The 16,704-nt window shown below is 39.1% G+C and overlaps 1 protein-coding gene and 1 pseudogene across 1 annotated transcript; one reads left to right on the top strand and one right to left on the bottom strand.

Moving 5' to 3' along the window:
- Positions 1-3,703: 3,703 nt before the first annotated feature.
- LOC103603446 (E2F-associated phosphoprotein-like) lies at positions 3,704-15,101 on the bottom strand (the record flags this gene model as incomplete). The annotated part of the gene is made up of 3 exons (XM_008587962.1): positions 3,704-4,279; positions 6,659-6,769; positions 14,980-15,101. Coding segments are annotated over 3 exons (510 nt in total), but the record flags the coding sequence as incomplete, so codon positions are not given.
- Positions 15,102-16,046: 945 nt separating this feature from the next.
- Positions 16,047-16,704, top strand: part of LOC103603447 — a 9,400-nt pseudogene continuing 8,742 nt past the window's right edge.

Raw genomic sequence — 16,704 nt, forward strand, 5'->3', positions numbered from 1 at the left:
GATAAGAATGCAACCTGGCCAACAACTTGATTACAGTCTTATGAGACCCTAAGTAGAAGATGCTGCTATGTCCAGACTCCTGACTCACAAAAAATTATGAGATAATGAATGTGCACTATTCTATGTCACTAAATGTGTAGACATCTGTTACATAGCAAAAGAAACTAATACAGTAAGCCAAGCTAATCAGGAAAAAGAACAATCAGCTTCAGTGGGATCAGCAAACCATAATTCCAGTTCCACCTCATTTAAATATTAAATAATTTATGCTTCATTTTAAAAAGGAGTTAAGGCAGAGGAAGACCACAAGTAATCTTTTTTTAATTATTATTTTAACTTCTCAATGTACATTGTAGTTGATTTTAGTGTCCCTGTACCTGTTCCTCTTTCTCCCCTCCCCCCAACTATATCATATCTGTTCACTTGTCTTAACAACTTCAAGGAATTATTGTGATTGTGCCTTCTCCCCCTGACACACCATTTATTTGTTCATATGTTTATTATTTATTTTTAGCTCCCACAAATAAGTGAGAACATGTGGTACACAAGTAGTCTTTTAAAGATTCGTGTGTAGTTGTTTAACACAGAAATAAGAGAAAAACATTTACTATTACAAAATATAAGAAGGCTATGCTGAAAAGAGCTGATTGTTGAATAACCTGAGATGCAATCACATTGTAGATAGCATCCTACCAAAACAAAAGGACAGAAAATATATTCAAAGTTATGCATTAAAATTGAGGTGGAAAAGTTTCACATCTCTCTCTGCTTCAAGCCAAAACAGTATTTGCTACCAATTTCCTTCAGTGACAGTTTAAGGATAAAAAAAAAAAAGGTTTAAAGGGCCATGTTCCCATTTTATGCTCTTATGGTATACTCTGTGTTCCTCTAATCATACTGCTTCATTGATTCCTTTACACATCAGGCTCCCCCAGAGTTGACTCCTGTTGCTTATAGCAAAAGTATCCTTACCGGTAAAACAAGATAGACACTCCTTCAGCTCTCCTAGACTTTACACTCTAGAAGAGAGACCAATATAGTATCAAAATTCAACTTCCAGTATTGTGGGTTTGGTGGCTAAATACCTATTTTTATAAGTTTGAATCACCAGCTTGAAAATTAAATCACTAATTTAAAAAGTTTCCATTAGAAATCCTGCACTGAGTTCCTAAAACTAACTAATAACCTATAGAAACACATGGAGAGGAAAGTTAAAGGGACATAAAGAATAGTTGTAAATAGTTTTATATTTTATAAAAATTAAATACATTGTAGTCTATTCTTGGATCATTTTCAGTTTTCTTCTTGTAACATCTTTGTGGTAGAATGCATTCCTTCCTGGGGATTACAATCGTCATCTAAAATGTACAACTACTGGGATTTATATCAACTGATTAGATAGTATACAAAACTGCTCCTATGCGGCTGTCCTTCCCCTTAATGTTGTTATTGCCACAAATTACATCTTTATACATTGCAATTTCCTGCCTCTTTTATTATAGAGTCATATTCTCTGAGAAAGGCCCCAACAACATGACTTTTTAACATCTGCCCCAGGTGATAAGACCACTGAGAACCTCCCACTAGATGTGGGTATGAGGGTTCAACGGAGGGGTGGTTGTGGGATCTGGGAAAATAGTAGTATTTGCAATGACAGTAACACAGGCGATCTTACAAAGATACAATATGGCAAACATAGGTTACAATAAATAGGCCGATAGTGTTACTCTATAACATAACACCTAGCAATAAGTTGAAACATTTTTAAGTATATATATTGCTTCCAATCAGATATATATCAGCATATTATAAAAATTATCAAACGTGCTATAAGACATTGAAGAATCTTTAGAAACTAATTATCATTTTTCTGCCTCCACCCTATTCATACAACCACACCATTACTGGCTCCAGCTCCCCTAGCTTGTTGAAAGCACAGAAGACGAGGAGGTAGGAAGGACATTTTCCCTTATAGAATATGCAGAGTTCCCTGTATTAGTCTGTTTTTGGTCCCTAATAACAGAATACTTGAAACTGGGTAATTATAAGAAAATGAAATGTATATCTTACAGTTTCAGTGGCTGGGAAGTCCAAGGTCCAGGGGGCACATCTGGTGAGGGTCTTCTTCTTGGTGGGGGCTCTGGACAGAGTCCCACAGCAACACAGGTTATCACATGGCTAGCATGGCAAGAAGCCACAGTCCTCATTCACCTTTTAAAGGCCACACCTTTCAACACTGCCATAGTCTTACCTCCCACCCTCTTAACACTGTTACAATGGGAATCAAACTCCAATGAGTTTGGAGGGACATTCAATCCACAGCAGTCCCCCTCAGGCTTTGTTGAGCACTGGCCTCTATGGGCAATCACTGCTCTAGACCAGTATTTTCATTTTATAGATGAGAAAAGTGGGCCTCAAAGGAACAGACTTGCCCAAAATTAGTTTGGCAGATCCTAAGTTAAAACACGTTTCCTGACTACTTTGCATTTTATCATATCTTCTCTATTAGAATAACAAAAAGACCCTAAGTTTTCTAATGTTGTTTTTAGATCTAGTCTAAATCATATCAATCTTTTAAAAAGTGAAAAATGCACAGATGTCTACAATGCGATCCCCCAAGCTACCAGTGATGATGGGGGCGGGGGGTAGGGGAGAGCTGGCCGTATAGAGATCTGAATCCTTATCCTTGGTGTTAGCAGCACCATGCTCTCCCAAGTGAGCTAACTGATTTTTATATTTTTTATATTATTAATACCAAAAAACATACCTTGGTTGCTGGCAACAGAAGGAATAAATGGTAGGCACAAGAAGTGGCAACAGGATTTTTAAGTCAAGTCAGAGGGGAGTAGGTTACTCCCCCTCATCATAAATTTCTATTTTAAAATGTACATTCATTTGCCTTCACTTTTGTCAGTAAATATAAATTAATTTTTTAAATGTGCATTCATTAAGTTTAGAATATTTTAAAGTGCAATCCTTTTTCTCTCCCTCATCATGAATTTTTTTTTCTTTTTTTGGGGGGGCAGCTGGCCAGAAATTTCTACTTTTTCTTTCTTTTTTTTTTTTTAAGATGACCAGTAAGGGGATCTCAACCCTTGGCTTGGTGTTGTCAGCACCACACTCAGCCAGTGAGCAAACCGGCCATCCCTATATAGGATCCGAACCCTTATCAGCAACGCACTCTACCGAGTGAGCCACGGGCCGGCCTTAAATTTCTACTTTAAATGTGCATTCATTTGCTTTTGCTTTGTCAGTAAAAGCAAATTAAGGAAAGAGGGAAGGAAGGAAAGAGAGGAGTAAGGAAGGAAAGAAGAAGGGAAGGAGGGAAGGAAGGAGGGAGAGAGGGAGAGAGGGAGAGAGGAAGAGAGGAAGGGAAGAAAGGGAGGAAGGAAAGAAAATGTCCATTCATTAAGTTTAGAATTGAATTTTCAAACGGAGAGAATGCAACTGAGGCCACCAGAACTGTTTAGTGCAAATCTTTTTAGAGAAAGACCTACATTACTGAAGACATCCAACAATAGCAACTCCATGCAATTATAACAGTTACTAAATACCGCCACTCCCTCCTGTGGGGTGGGGAGTGGGGGAAAATAAAGATGCTTCTTAGCAAAAACAATACAGACAGAAGTCAGAAAGTTTCTAGTTGAATCACACCAAGGGTACATCCAAAATAAAAAATAAAAATAACACTCAGAAACAAAGATTACTTATAACTCCAGAACATTTTAATTCTAAATAGCTTTAATAAATAAAAATCCCCACAGTTTCTAAACGTCCATCAAAAAGGGAATGATCAGTCCCATCAATATTGAGGAAAATTAAAGGAAAAACAAAGACGGGGGAAGAGATAAAGGCTGATAATCACTCTCTTTCATAAAGATAAAATACTGCTTCCTCAAATAATAACTCAAGTCGCTTAATGATATGAATAGGTAGGAGGAAAATAACTGTCCATATTGATCTTATATACAGTATTGAGCAATTAAATGCCAGCTGCGCTGTTTAGGAATGGCTTGCTAAAACATTGAAAAAATGAAAGACTTCATCCTTGTCAAAGACTGCCACTTCAGTGGAACATTCAGTGCACATGACTGGATGATAGATTTCTTCCACTTCTGTCTCTGCCTGCTCTGCAGCATCTTCACGGTTAGACTTCATCTTCTTATGGCCCCGCCTTTTCTTCCTGTTCTCTGAGGTTTTGTATCTTAGAACCTCCTCTTTGTTGACAGAACAATTCATCACAAACATTGCTCTATATTGAGTTTTGTATGATTCATGCCTAACAGGAAAATGAAATAAAAAATTTGGATTTATGCTCTTTTTTAACAGTTATCCATTTAGATAAAATTTTAAAACACCAAAAACTACTTACTGAAATACCAACCAAAGTAAAGATATGGGAAAAAAGCAATTTTAAAGAGTTGTTTTTGGAATAGGAAGAAATTTTTTTAATAGATAATAATATAAAGAAGGAATGTATCCTCTTTTCTACTGATTTTATGTAACTTTTATCTCAGAAAAAAGATTTGCTCTTCAAATTCAAAAGACAAGACAAGTTGTTGGAGACTGGACAAGAAATGTTTAAATAATCTTTGACTATGTGTTTTCACATTGCAGCCTGACACTCTGCCCTCCTCTCATCACAGGTGGTGCCATTCCAGTCACCATTTCAGTAAAAGCTACAAGTTTAAAAGCTTAAAGGGGACTGGCCAGTTAGTTCCATTGGTTAGAGCGCAGCCTTGTAACATCAAAGTCAAGGGTTTGGATCCCTGTACCAGCCAGCTGCCAAAAACAAACAAACAAATAAAAAAGCTTAAAGGTTTCTGACTTTATAATGTCCATTCTTGGCTATACTCCACCAGTCTAATGAATAGATCATGCTTCCTTTGTTCTCCTTATTACGTAATCTTTTCCTACTTCTTTTCCCACTTAGTAAGTTGTTCTTTTTCTACCCTTAAACCTCATGCAACAGAAATACCTATCTGGCTAAAAATGGTGAACTTGAACTGTTTTGTTCCAAATGTTAATTTCCACCTTCACCACCACCAGGAATTAAGAATGTGCAAACTGGCACTTCTCCAAGTAAAACTATAATCCAACCTTTCAAAAATATATTCAATCATAACTAGTTTTAGTTTCCTGTGCATGTATGTGTTTACATGATTGCATGTCTCACATCTATAAGAATCGCTGATCATATGTTCATATGTTTTTCCCCTTCTCTATATTTCTTGTGCATCAGAACAAATCATTTTTCTGAACTGTTTCTTAAAGAATACTCTTAGAAGTCTTAATTTCCCCAAACTTTAAAATTTCCAATTAAAAAATTTCACGTTTACTCCATTGTACTAGAACCCTGCATTAATATGGAACACAATTTTCACCAAGGCCAACTTCCACTGTTAGATCATGAAGCAACTTCTTTTGAGTACAGGAACCTTGTTTTATGGTTTAATTGGAAGAGAAGCAATATAAGTACAAAGGCTGGGTACAGAGTTTCTATTTGGAATGATGAAAATGTTCTGGAAATGAATAGTGGTATGGTTGCACAACACTGTTAATGTACTTAATGCCACTGAATTGTACACTTAAAAATAGTTAAAATAACAAAGTTTATGTTATGTACATTTTACCACAATAAAAAAAAAAAACAGTGTATTTGAGAGATGTGACATAATAAGAAATATACATTGGGTATCTATTCCCAGTTCCTGACACAAGCTCCTAAAACAATTGTGATTTCCTGAGTGACAGGAGCACCTTTCGTTATAAAGATAACTTTTGGTCTTAGTCCCAGGTTCCTAACACAAGAGCATCTAAGACCCCAGGAATCTCCAAGACTGTCTTTTTGTATGCTAATGATATGACTGGTGGTTGCAGTCCCTAGACATCTTCAGGATGAGGACTAGTCACCAAAAAGACCAAGGCATTTATTAGAGGGTTAGAACTTTCAAATCCCACCCCACCACATCCCCAGCCTCAGAGGAGAGGAGAGGAGCTGGAGATTGAGTTAATCACCAGTGGCTAGTGATTTAACCAATCATGCCTACGTAACGGAACCTCCATAGAAACCCTAAAGGAAGGATTTCAGAGAGCTTCCAGGTTGGTGAACAGATCCACATGTCACACCCAAAAACTCCACAGGGACAGAATTTCCTCCACTCTAAACCCTTCGAAACCTTGCCCTAAGTACCTCTTCACCTGGCTGTTCATTTGTATCCTTTATAACATGGTAACATTCAATTTGCAGCCACGTTGGATTGAAGTGTAGGTAATGTGGGAACATACTACTTGCAAATGGCCTCTGAAACTGAGCTTAACCTGTGGGGTCTACACTAATTCCATGTAATCAGAATTAAAATAAATTGTAGGACAACCAACTGGTGTCTGCAGAGAATTGGAGAACTGCTTGGTGCAGTAGAACAAAAAAAATCCACACATCTAGTGTTAGGAAGTACTGAGAAATGATTTTTCCTTTAAGAGATTATGTCATTTCACAAAATATGCATGTATACACAGTTTCACTGAATCATTATTAGCACTGACAAGTGCTTTATTAGAAAAGCTACTTTTGATAGAACTACGTATAACCAAACTTATTTGTGTAAAGATTAGTGATGGGTTCTCTGTGCATGTGTGTTTACCCTTCATCCATTACCTTTGGCAATCAAGACACAGTGTGGTCATGCAGGCAGGACAATTCAAGACAGCATCGCTGTTTGGAACAGGCTGTTGTTGACGTGGCCTCTGCAGTCCAAAATAATGATAACTAGAACAAAAAAAGAACAAGATGTAGGGAGTAGAGACACACACAAAAGCCAGATCTTGGTTTCTAATGTCACTCTCCAAAAAAAGTACTTCTCAGAGAAATCGCTGGTTCTAGGATATGGCATACAGGATGAACCTGAAGCATCTTGTAGTGCCAGAAAGTAAGGAAGTGCTCAATAAAAACAAGAACAAGGGAAGGTGAGGCAAGATGGCAGACTAGAGGTGCCCAGGGCACATTCCTCCCATAGAAAAGGACCAGAACAATGAATAGACAGCTGAATACTGACAGGAGCATCAGCGGGAGAGTGAAGCAGGAGACAGGTGAGATCGCTGTGGAACACAAACACCCAATATGGTAGCACAGAGAGGAGAGACAGGCACACAGCCTCAGCTGTCACTGGGACTGGCACAGGAAGAATTTTCCCTTGTGGTGAAAAGGCAGGCAATGTACCCACATCCACCCCCATCCTCACCAGAGAGGCCTACAGATCCTTTAGCACGACAAGCCCAGAGCCAAGTGTGGGGAACATCCTAGAAAATACACACTGCAACACTCTAGAACACTGGCACAAACTGTGCACTCCCCACCCCCCACCTTCAGGACCCAAGCCTATGTGGGAAGGTGCCATCTTGCAGTAGCACGCCCTGCCCTGGGACCAGTAGTCATGGTGCTTTCTCAGCCTTAAGGCTCTGCCCTCCATCCAACACATTCACAGGAGAGGCAATAATGCCCTGACCTTGGCAGCCTGAAGCCTGGGATCACAGCCACTGTGACTCTGTTCTACAGTGTGGCAAGTCAACTCTAGTCCTGCTGAATTGACACACCCACCACATCCCCCGCCAGAAATCAGACAGGCAGACCCTCCTCAGGCAGACCACCTCCAAATCCTCCCCCTACCTGCAACCCCACCAGCTGACTGATTTGTGTGCACCTGAGCCCCCAAATCTGAAAAACAGGTCATGGGTCTCTACCCTAACAAATATGCCCTCAGGCCTGTGGAATAAAATGCATCCACCCCTCCCAGAGAAGTGGCCAGGTGGCTCCAACCTGAAGAGTTCCACCCACCAGCCTAGCCAACAGTCCCAGAAGTGGCTGCACCAGGCCCTTCACTGCAGGACTGCCTATTGGCCCTGCACACTGCCCAGAGGAAGCTGAACAGACCACTTCACTGCAGCCCCGCCTAGTGGCCTCACCCACTTCTTGAGAAGTGGCTCAGCAGCTCTGCCCTTGGCAGTCCAGATGTGGAACTGTAGAGGAAAGCACAACCTTGCAGCTGTCTCCATCATGACCACCTGGCCCCAGAGCACTGCCACCATGATCATCCTTCTCCCCAAACAGCAGTCCATCCCATTCCCCACCAACACCTATCCCAGGTGTCAACAGTTCCGCCTCACCCAGACCCAGGTGTTCCTGTGTTTTACTAGGCAGGAGGAAAGAGGGAGAAGCAAGGTCCCAGGAGAAGCTTCTACCTGCAGGAAAGCAGAAAGAGAAACCCCACCCAGGGTCACCCATTCAAGCTGAGGAGCTTTGGTACACCCCAATGCACCTATCGGGGTCATGGAATACTAGCCAGGGTGCCAGCAAATCTGCCCAGGGTCACCCACCTTGGCCAAGGAGCAACAGGGCACCCAGGCTCTTCTCTCAAGAATGCTAGATCTTGCCTACATTCTCAACAACCCAACACAGTGTCACTCACTTTGACAACCAACTACAAGGTGTCCCAGCACCTAGGGAACGGAGGCACTAAGACACAACTACAATGTTGAATATGGTTGAACTAACCACACAGAGACCACACTACTGTGTCTACCTGGAACCAAAACTAAAACACCCTACCCAACAGTCAATATAAAATACAGAAGGGAGTCTCTCTCCTCAAAAGCCATGGCAGGATAACAGAAGAAGCAACTCCTCCACCAGATGACCAGACATCAACGTAGGGATATTAGAAATATGAAAAAACAAGAAAATATGACACCACCAAAGGAATACAACAATTCTCAAACACCAGACCCCCAAACAGCAGGAAACCTTTCAAATGACTCAAAAGGAATTTCGATCAACAATCTCAAGGAAACTCAATGAGATACAAGAAGACTCAGATATATGACACAAAGAACTGAGAAAGACTATCCAGGATATGAAGAAGGAAATTTACAAACTGATACCTTAAAATAGCTTGTAGCAGGGCTGGCCAGAAGACTCAGTTAGAGCATGGCCTTATAACACCTGGGGTTTAGTTCCCTGCACCACCCAGCCAAAAAATAATAATAATAATAAATAAAATAAAATAAAATATAAATAAATAAGTAAATAATAGAATAGAATAGAATGTAGGAGAACTCCTGGAACTGAAGGATTCATTCAATAAAATAAAAAATACAACGAAGAGCTTAAGCAGCACGCAGAAGAAAGAATTTCTGATCCCAAAGACAATCTTTTTGAAACAACTCAGGTGGATCCAAAAAAAAAGGATTTTTAAAAATGAAAAAAATCTCGGGCCGGCCCAGTGGCGCACTGGAGAGTGCGCCGCTTGGGAGCGCGGCAGCGCTCCCGCCGAGGATTCGGATCCCATGTGGAGACTGGTTCCAGCTCACTGGCTGAGCGCGGTGCGGGTGCAACACCGAGGGTTGCGATCCCATTACCGGTCAGTAAAAAAGACAAAAAGGAAAAAAAAAATGAAAAAAATCTACAAGAGCTATCAGACAACCTTAAGCACACAAACATCCAAATCATGGGTATTCCAGAAGGGGAGAACAAAGGAAAGGCACTGAAAACCTGTTCAATGAAATAATAGCAGAAAACTTCCCAGGTATTGGAATAGAGACAGAATTTCAGATCTAAGAGGCTCTAAGATCCCCAAACAGATCCAATCCAAAAAGGTTCTCTCTGAGACACACTGTAGTTGAACTGGCAAAAGTCAGAGATAAAGAGAGAAACCTAAAAACAGCAAGACAAAAGCATCAAGTCACCTATAATGAAGCCACCATCAGACTAACAGCAGATTTCTCAACAAAAATTTTACAGGCCAGAAGAGAATAGGATGATATATTCAAAGTACTAGAAGAAAAAAACTGCCAGCAAAAAAACTACACCAGCAAGGCTATCCTTCAGAAATGAAGGAGAAATAGTACATTTCCCAGACAAACAAAAACTGCAGGAGTTCACCACCACACAACCAGCCCTACAAGAAATCCTCAAAGGAGTCCTGCATCTGGAGTTAAAAAAAACTGATAATCACCACCATGAATGCACAAAAAAGAACAAAACCCACTGTACTGTAGATTAGATGCACCCCCAACCTCACTGAGGGCTTAATCCCCACTGTAACTGTTGAGGGTGGGAAATCCTATTATGGTAATTGAAAGGTGGGGCCTTGAAGAGGTGATTAGATTGCAGGGCCATACAGTAGTGAATGGACTGAAAAGGGTGGTCATGGGCATGGTTTGGGGGGCTTTAAAAGGAGGGTAAATGAGGAGATTTTCTCAATGTGATACTCTGCCATCACTGTAGCCACCAGCAAGGCTCTCATCAGACATGTTCCCTGGATTTCAGACTTCCCAGCCTCAGAAACTGTAAGCAATAAATTTCGTCTTCTTTATAAATTACCCAGTTTCACGTACTTTGTTATAAGCAACAGGAAAGGACTAACTAATACACACTGGTAGAGCAGATAGGTAACCAAGGAAGAAAAAGAAACTATATCTCACCACCTCAAAAAACCAACAACCACTGAAGACAAACTATAAAAGGAAAAGAAAGGAACAAAAGATATTTAAAAGAACCATATGAGAATCAATATAATGCCAGAAGACAGTACCTTTCAATAACAACTCTAAATGTAAATGAATTGAATTCCCCACTCAAAAGACAAACTCTGAATAGATTAAAAAACTAGGCCCAACTATATGCTGCCTACAAGAAACTCACCTCACCTGTAAAAACTCACACAGACTAACAGTGATGGGTTGGAAAAGATGTACCACACAAATGGAAACCAAAAACGAGACAGATCAGCTATTCTTATATCAGATAAAATAGATTATAAGCCAAAAACTATAAAAAGAGACAAAGATGGTCATTAAATTATGATAAAGGGATCTATCTAGCAAGAGGATATAACATTCATAAATGTATATACACCCAACATTGGACCACCAAGATATATAAAACAAACACTATTAGACCTAAAGAGAGAGATAGACCTAATACAATAGTTGGGGACCTCACAACCCTCTCAACACTGAACAGATCATGTAGGCAGCAAATCAACAGAGAAACACAGGATTGAAACTACACTTTAGACCAGTTGGATTTGGCAGACATCTACAGAAAATTTCATCCAACAACTACAGAATATACTTTCTTCTCATCAGCACATGGAACATTCTCCAGGATAAACTACATGTTAAGTCACAAATCAAGTCTCAACAAATTTTTAAAAACTGAAATAATTTCAAGAATCTTTTCAGACCACAACGGATTAAAACTAGAAATCAATAACAAGCGAGACTTTGGAAACCATACAAATACATGGAAATTAAATAAAATGCTTCTGAAAGACCAATGGGTCAAATAAGAAATTAAACAGGACATCAAAAAATTTCTTGAGGGCCGGCCCGTGGCTCACTCGGGAGAGTGTGGTGCTGATAACACCAAGGCCCCGNTTTTATTATTTGGATGTCATTTATATATTTTTCTTGCCTAATTGTTCAAGGTTGGACTTCCAGTGCTATCTCGAATAGCAGTGAAAAAAAATGAGCATCCTCGTCTAGTTCCTAATCTTTTCAACAAAAACAGAAATGCTTTGTTTTACCATTCAGCATTTTTATACATTGTCTTGCTACCTTCTGGCCGGCAAAGTTTCTGGTGACAAATCTTCTGATAATCTCACTGAAGATTTCCTATATATGATGAGCCACTTCACTCTAGCTGCTTTTAGAAATTTTTTTTTTGTCTTTGAGTTTTGGTAGTTTACTAATATGTGTCATGGTGTGGTTTTCCTTGAATTTACCTTACATGGAGATCATTAAGCATCTTGCATCTGTATAGCTATGTCTTTCCTCAAATTTGAGAGACTTCCAGCCATTATTTCTTCAAATATTCTCTGTCCTTTCTCTTTTTTATCTTCGTTTTGAACTCCCGTAATGCACATATTGGCCCACTTGATGATATCTTGTACATCCCTTATGTTCTATTCACTTTTGTATATTCTTTTATTTTTGTTCCTCAGCCTTGATAATTTCATATGACCTGTCTTTTATTAAGCTCACTGATTCTTCTGCCTGTTTGTGTGTGCTGTGGAACTTCTCTAGTGAATTTTTAAATTTACTTAATATATTTTTAAGCTACAGAATTTCTGTTGGTTCTTTTTATAATTTCTGTTTTCTGTTGATATTCTCATTCTGTCCATATATCATTTTTCTGATTTTGCTTATTTGTCTATTTATGTTCTCTTTCAGCCCATTGAGCATATTTAAGATAGTTGTTTCAAAGTGCTTGTCAAATAAGACTGAGGCCTGTGTTTCTTTAGGTTTCTTGAGATGTATTTTGCTCTTTAAAAAAGGGCCATGTTTACATTTTTCATAGTATACATTGTGACTTTGGTTTAAATTTGGACATTTGAAAAAACATCTATCTCTCCCAGTCTTTATGGACTGGCTTTATGCAGAGGAAGACTTTTACTAGTCAGCTTAGTATGAAGTCTAAAGACCCTCACAGGCCACCTCTGGACATGTGTCTTCCCTTCTCTGGACATGTGGCTTGTATGTGTGCATGCTTTTCTTACAATTTCCTCACATATCATTGATTTTATGTCTTAATGTCCCTAGCAGTCTCACTCTGCTTCTCACAGCCTTAGATGTTCTATTATATTCCTCTATTCATAATCTCTGGCCCCCTGGTGCCCACAGGGCAGCAGACTCCATGCGGTTCTCACAGGCTGCAGTAACCTCAAACCCTGCTTTAAGCAGATCACACTTGACATCCAAACTATGCCACCATTCCCGTTAATGCTCCAAGTCATGGGAGACAGAAACTATTTCCTCAAGTACCCCTCAGACACAACAGCATGTTTTAAGCAGTCCTACCACCCTTCCTTTTATTCAAGGGAGGAACCAGGAATTAGATGGTTTTCTCCTGATCATACCACACCATACCAGAGAGGGCCTGGGCCAAGGAGAAGCAAAAACACCTAGAAATGTTCTACCATTTTGAGAGTAGCTTTTTCTTGGTTTGAAATTTGCTTTGTTGTTACAGTTTCTTAACTGGTTTCTAGAGTTCTGACAAAGGTACTTTGATCAATCTATTGTACTTTATATGACGTTTTCATGGAAGAATGAGGGTCTTGAACCTCCTTGTCTTCCATCTGGCTGATGTCACTCTCAGTCAGTAACAGAATAATTTTTTAAAAGCCAAAATAACATTTGGCCAGATACAAAATTCTAGTTTAAAAAATATTTCTGCTTGAGTACTACTTCTTAGCTCTTCATCTGAAACCTTTGAAACAAGTTACATTTTATAATTCATTATTTGGGTGCTTTAGAAAGGCTGTTTAATGCATATACTTTACATACAGCCTCAGTGGAGGTTAGATTAGCACTCCAAAGTCAAATACATTAACATTTTTGCAACAAGCCATGTAACCATTCACATGAAAGTGAGATGAGAGAAGGGATTTTAAATAGCCACACATCACTTCACATAATCTTCATAGTTTGCAAATATATTTTGTTTCTGCCCTTCTCTCTTTACTCCCACTCGTACCCAACCCCACCCACACACATGCACACTCAAAAATTATTTTTTAGTTTCTTAAGCTTTGAAATTGCAAGTATGAAATTTTGGACCAGTACTATATAAAAATTACCCTCTTGGCCATCTGCAGACTGTTGGCTATTTGAGAATCAGTTCCAATCAGATTATTTAGTATTTGTAGGTGTTCTTCTCAGTATTTCTGGAAGCTTTCAGAATTTCCACTTTCTTGTTAATATTCCTTAGTTTTACTACGACGGTCCTTATGTGCCGCGTTTCCTCCTTCTATTGCGCTGAGCGCGGTGCGGGCGCAACACCGAGGGTTGCGATCCCGTTTCCGGTCCCCGGTACGGGCGCGACACCGAGGGTTGCGATCCCGTTACCAGTCAGTAAAAAAGACAAAAAGGAAAAAAAAAAAAGTTAAATATAGAATTAGCATATGATCCAGCAATTCCACTCCTAGGTATAGACCCAAAATAAATGAAAGCAGGGACTGAAACAGATGTTCACAGCAACACTATTCACAGCAGTCAAAAGTGGAAACAACCCAAATTTCCCTCAATGGATGAGTGGATAAACAAATTGTGTTATAAACATACAATTACACATCATTCAGTCATAAAAATGAAAGAAGTACTAATACATGCTACAACATAGATGAACCTCAAAAACATTATGCTCAGTGAAAGAAGCCAGATATAAAAGGTCACATGTTGTATATCCTGTTTACATGAAATATCCAGAATATGTTAAGTCTATAGAGATAGAACACAGATCCAGTGATTACCAGGTTGGGGGGGCAGGGTGGGGGAAGGGAAACTACTTGATGGTACAAGGGTTTCCTCTTGGAATGATGAAAACGATTTGAAACTAGATAGAGGTGGTGGCTTCCCTACACTGTGATGGTATGAAATACCACTGAATTGTTCACTTTAAAATGGTTAACTTTAGGGCTGGCCAGTTAGTTCAATTGGTTACAACACAGTGTTATAACACCAAGGTCAAGGGTTCAGATCTCCATACTGGCCAGCCACCAAAAAAAAAAAAAAAAAAAAAAAAGATTAATTTTATGTTATGTGAATTTCACCTCAATTTTTAAAAATCAAATTTGTAAATAGTTAAAAGAATAATTCAGGTGCTTAAACATAACATCCACTCTTCATCCACATAAACTCTTCATTTCAAAGTAATTTAAAATTGTGTCTGTTTGAAAAAAGTCAGTTTTGTTTCTAGAATAGAGAAACTGACTAGAGTAGTTTGATTCAACAAGTTTTTAAAAATCAATTGTCTGAAATTTGCTGGTTATTTTCAAAATAAACTATTCAGCAGTTTTTTTCTCAAAGTTCTTTGTGTGTGTGTATATACATATACACATACATTCAAAATGTGAATGTGGTGAAAATCATCTTTAAATCATTTTTTCCTAAAGATTCTAAATGTTAAATTTAAGTTCTTACCCCATTCTCTGTGCATCAACCCAGGCCTGATCTCTGTTATCTTTTTCAGGATCATATAGTAATTCATCATTTGTCAGAATCCTGTGTCGTTTGTTCTTTTTTTTCTTGGTCACCAGTGCTAATTTTGAAAATGTTAAGGATATAAGTAAGTATCATGTCTTAAGTTCAGAAATCTTTAATATAGAATGAAGAATCCCATTTCCGAAGCTACATATTTATTCTATTTATATTTTCCTAAAAAGCTTATAAAAGCCATTCTTGCAAATAAAGTTCTTGTCCAATTCACCGGGCACTAAAGCCTGGCCAGTTAGCTCAGTTGGTTAGAGTGCAGCCTTATAACATGAAGATCACAGGGCTGGATCCCCATACTGGCCAGCCACCAAAAAAAAAAAAAAAAAGAGGTTAAAAAATAAGTGCTGCAACTCTGCACTAGGAAGCAAATAGAAGTCCAGGAAAATGACAGTGACATGGACGCAGAAGACAGAGAACAAGGTTAAAGACTCAGGGAGAGAGGGTGCTAATGAGAGCTGATCAGGGAAGAGCCAAGTGGACAAGGGTCAGTACTCCAGTATGGAACTGTAGTGCTATGGCAGGAGGGGATCTGTATAAGATTCAAGGCTACAGCCCATTTTGCACACAGACCACCTTAGTCATAGTGAGTATGTGAAGCATCTACAACTAACTTGCAGACACTGGAGGATAGGCTGCACCCCCCCAATAAAGGATGGGAAGAGGAACCAGAGACTTTGACAGTACACACCCATACCCTAAACACTGCAAGAATTGCCTGTTTCCAGACATGATTCCACCACACCCACCATGAGGCAACTCAGACATCATCATGAAAGGGGAAGAACTGGTTTGCATTCCCTAGTGCAGCAGTCCTTCATCTATTTTCCACAGTGACACATTTGGCAATTTAGTCCCTCTTTCTCATACACATCCAAGAACAGCACTTTCACATAGCCCACTCATTCATGCAGGCACGTTCAGTCTATTAAATTGTCCGTAACATGTGTAACACTGTTTGTCATTTTTCTCTTGTAGGTTGTGCTATAATTTGAGATATGGTGAATGAATACAAGAAAATTGTTCTACTGGTAGGATTAGAGGCCATTGATGGTTATGAATTTCACATAATTAATCTTTACTGGCCCATGACTTAAAATTGACTAAAAAATTGGAAGATGAATATAACAGAATTAAGATTGCTGACTTGATGGAAAAAAAAGTTCCAAGGTGCTGGCTGTGTGTAAAAACTAATGGAATTGTTCAAAGGTATTCCAGCACTTGAAGACCTCATTAGAAAGCTTCAGACTGAGAAATTAAAAGGTAGTAGGGAAAATCCTGCACACAACTCCTCTGCTCTGATCCTCCTCAGTTTGAGTAGAACACCACCTTGGTCATATTCGGTACATCCTTTTTTCAATTTCTGACTCAGCAGCCATGACAATATTGGTTCTTAAGAGGCTAACCAGTTGACAACTTAGGGCATTCCCTTTCGTATAAAGGGGACTGACATAGCTGGAAGTGTGTGCTTGGGGTACAGATATAGAAGAAAAGACAAAGGACGTTGATGAGAGGCTGAGGCTACCAGTGGATTAGAAATTTTAGAAAAAGACAAAATAATATAACAAAAATTGTGGTTTATTTCCAGGATATTTATATTTAGTCAATTAATGTAGCTGTTCTGTTAACACTATCTGCACCATTGTCTTTATGCTG

This window comes from Galeopterus variegatus, unplaced genomic scaffold (assembly GCF_000696425.1).
Source record: "Galeopterus variegatus unplaced genomic scaffold, G_variegatus-3.0.2 Scaffold4606, whole genome shotgun sequence".
Taxonomy (NCBI): domain Eukaryota; kingdom Metazoa; phylum Chordata; class Mammalia; order Dermoptera; family Cynocephalidae; genus Galeopterus; species Galeopterus variegatus.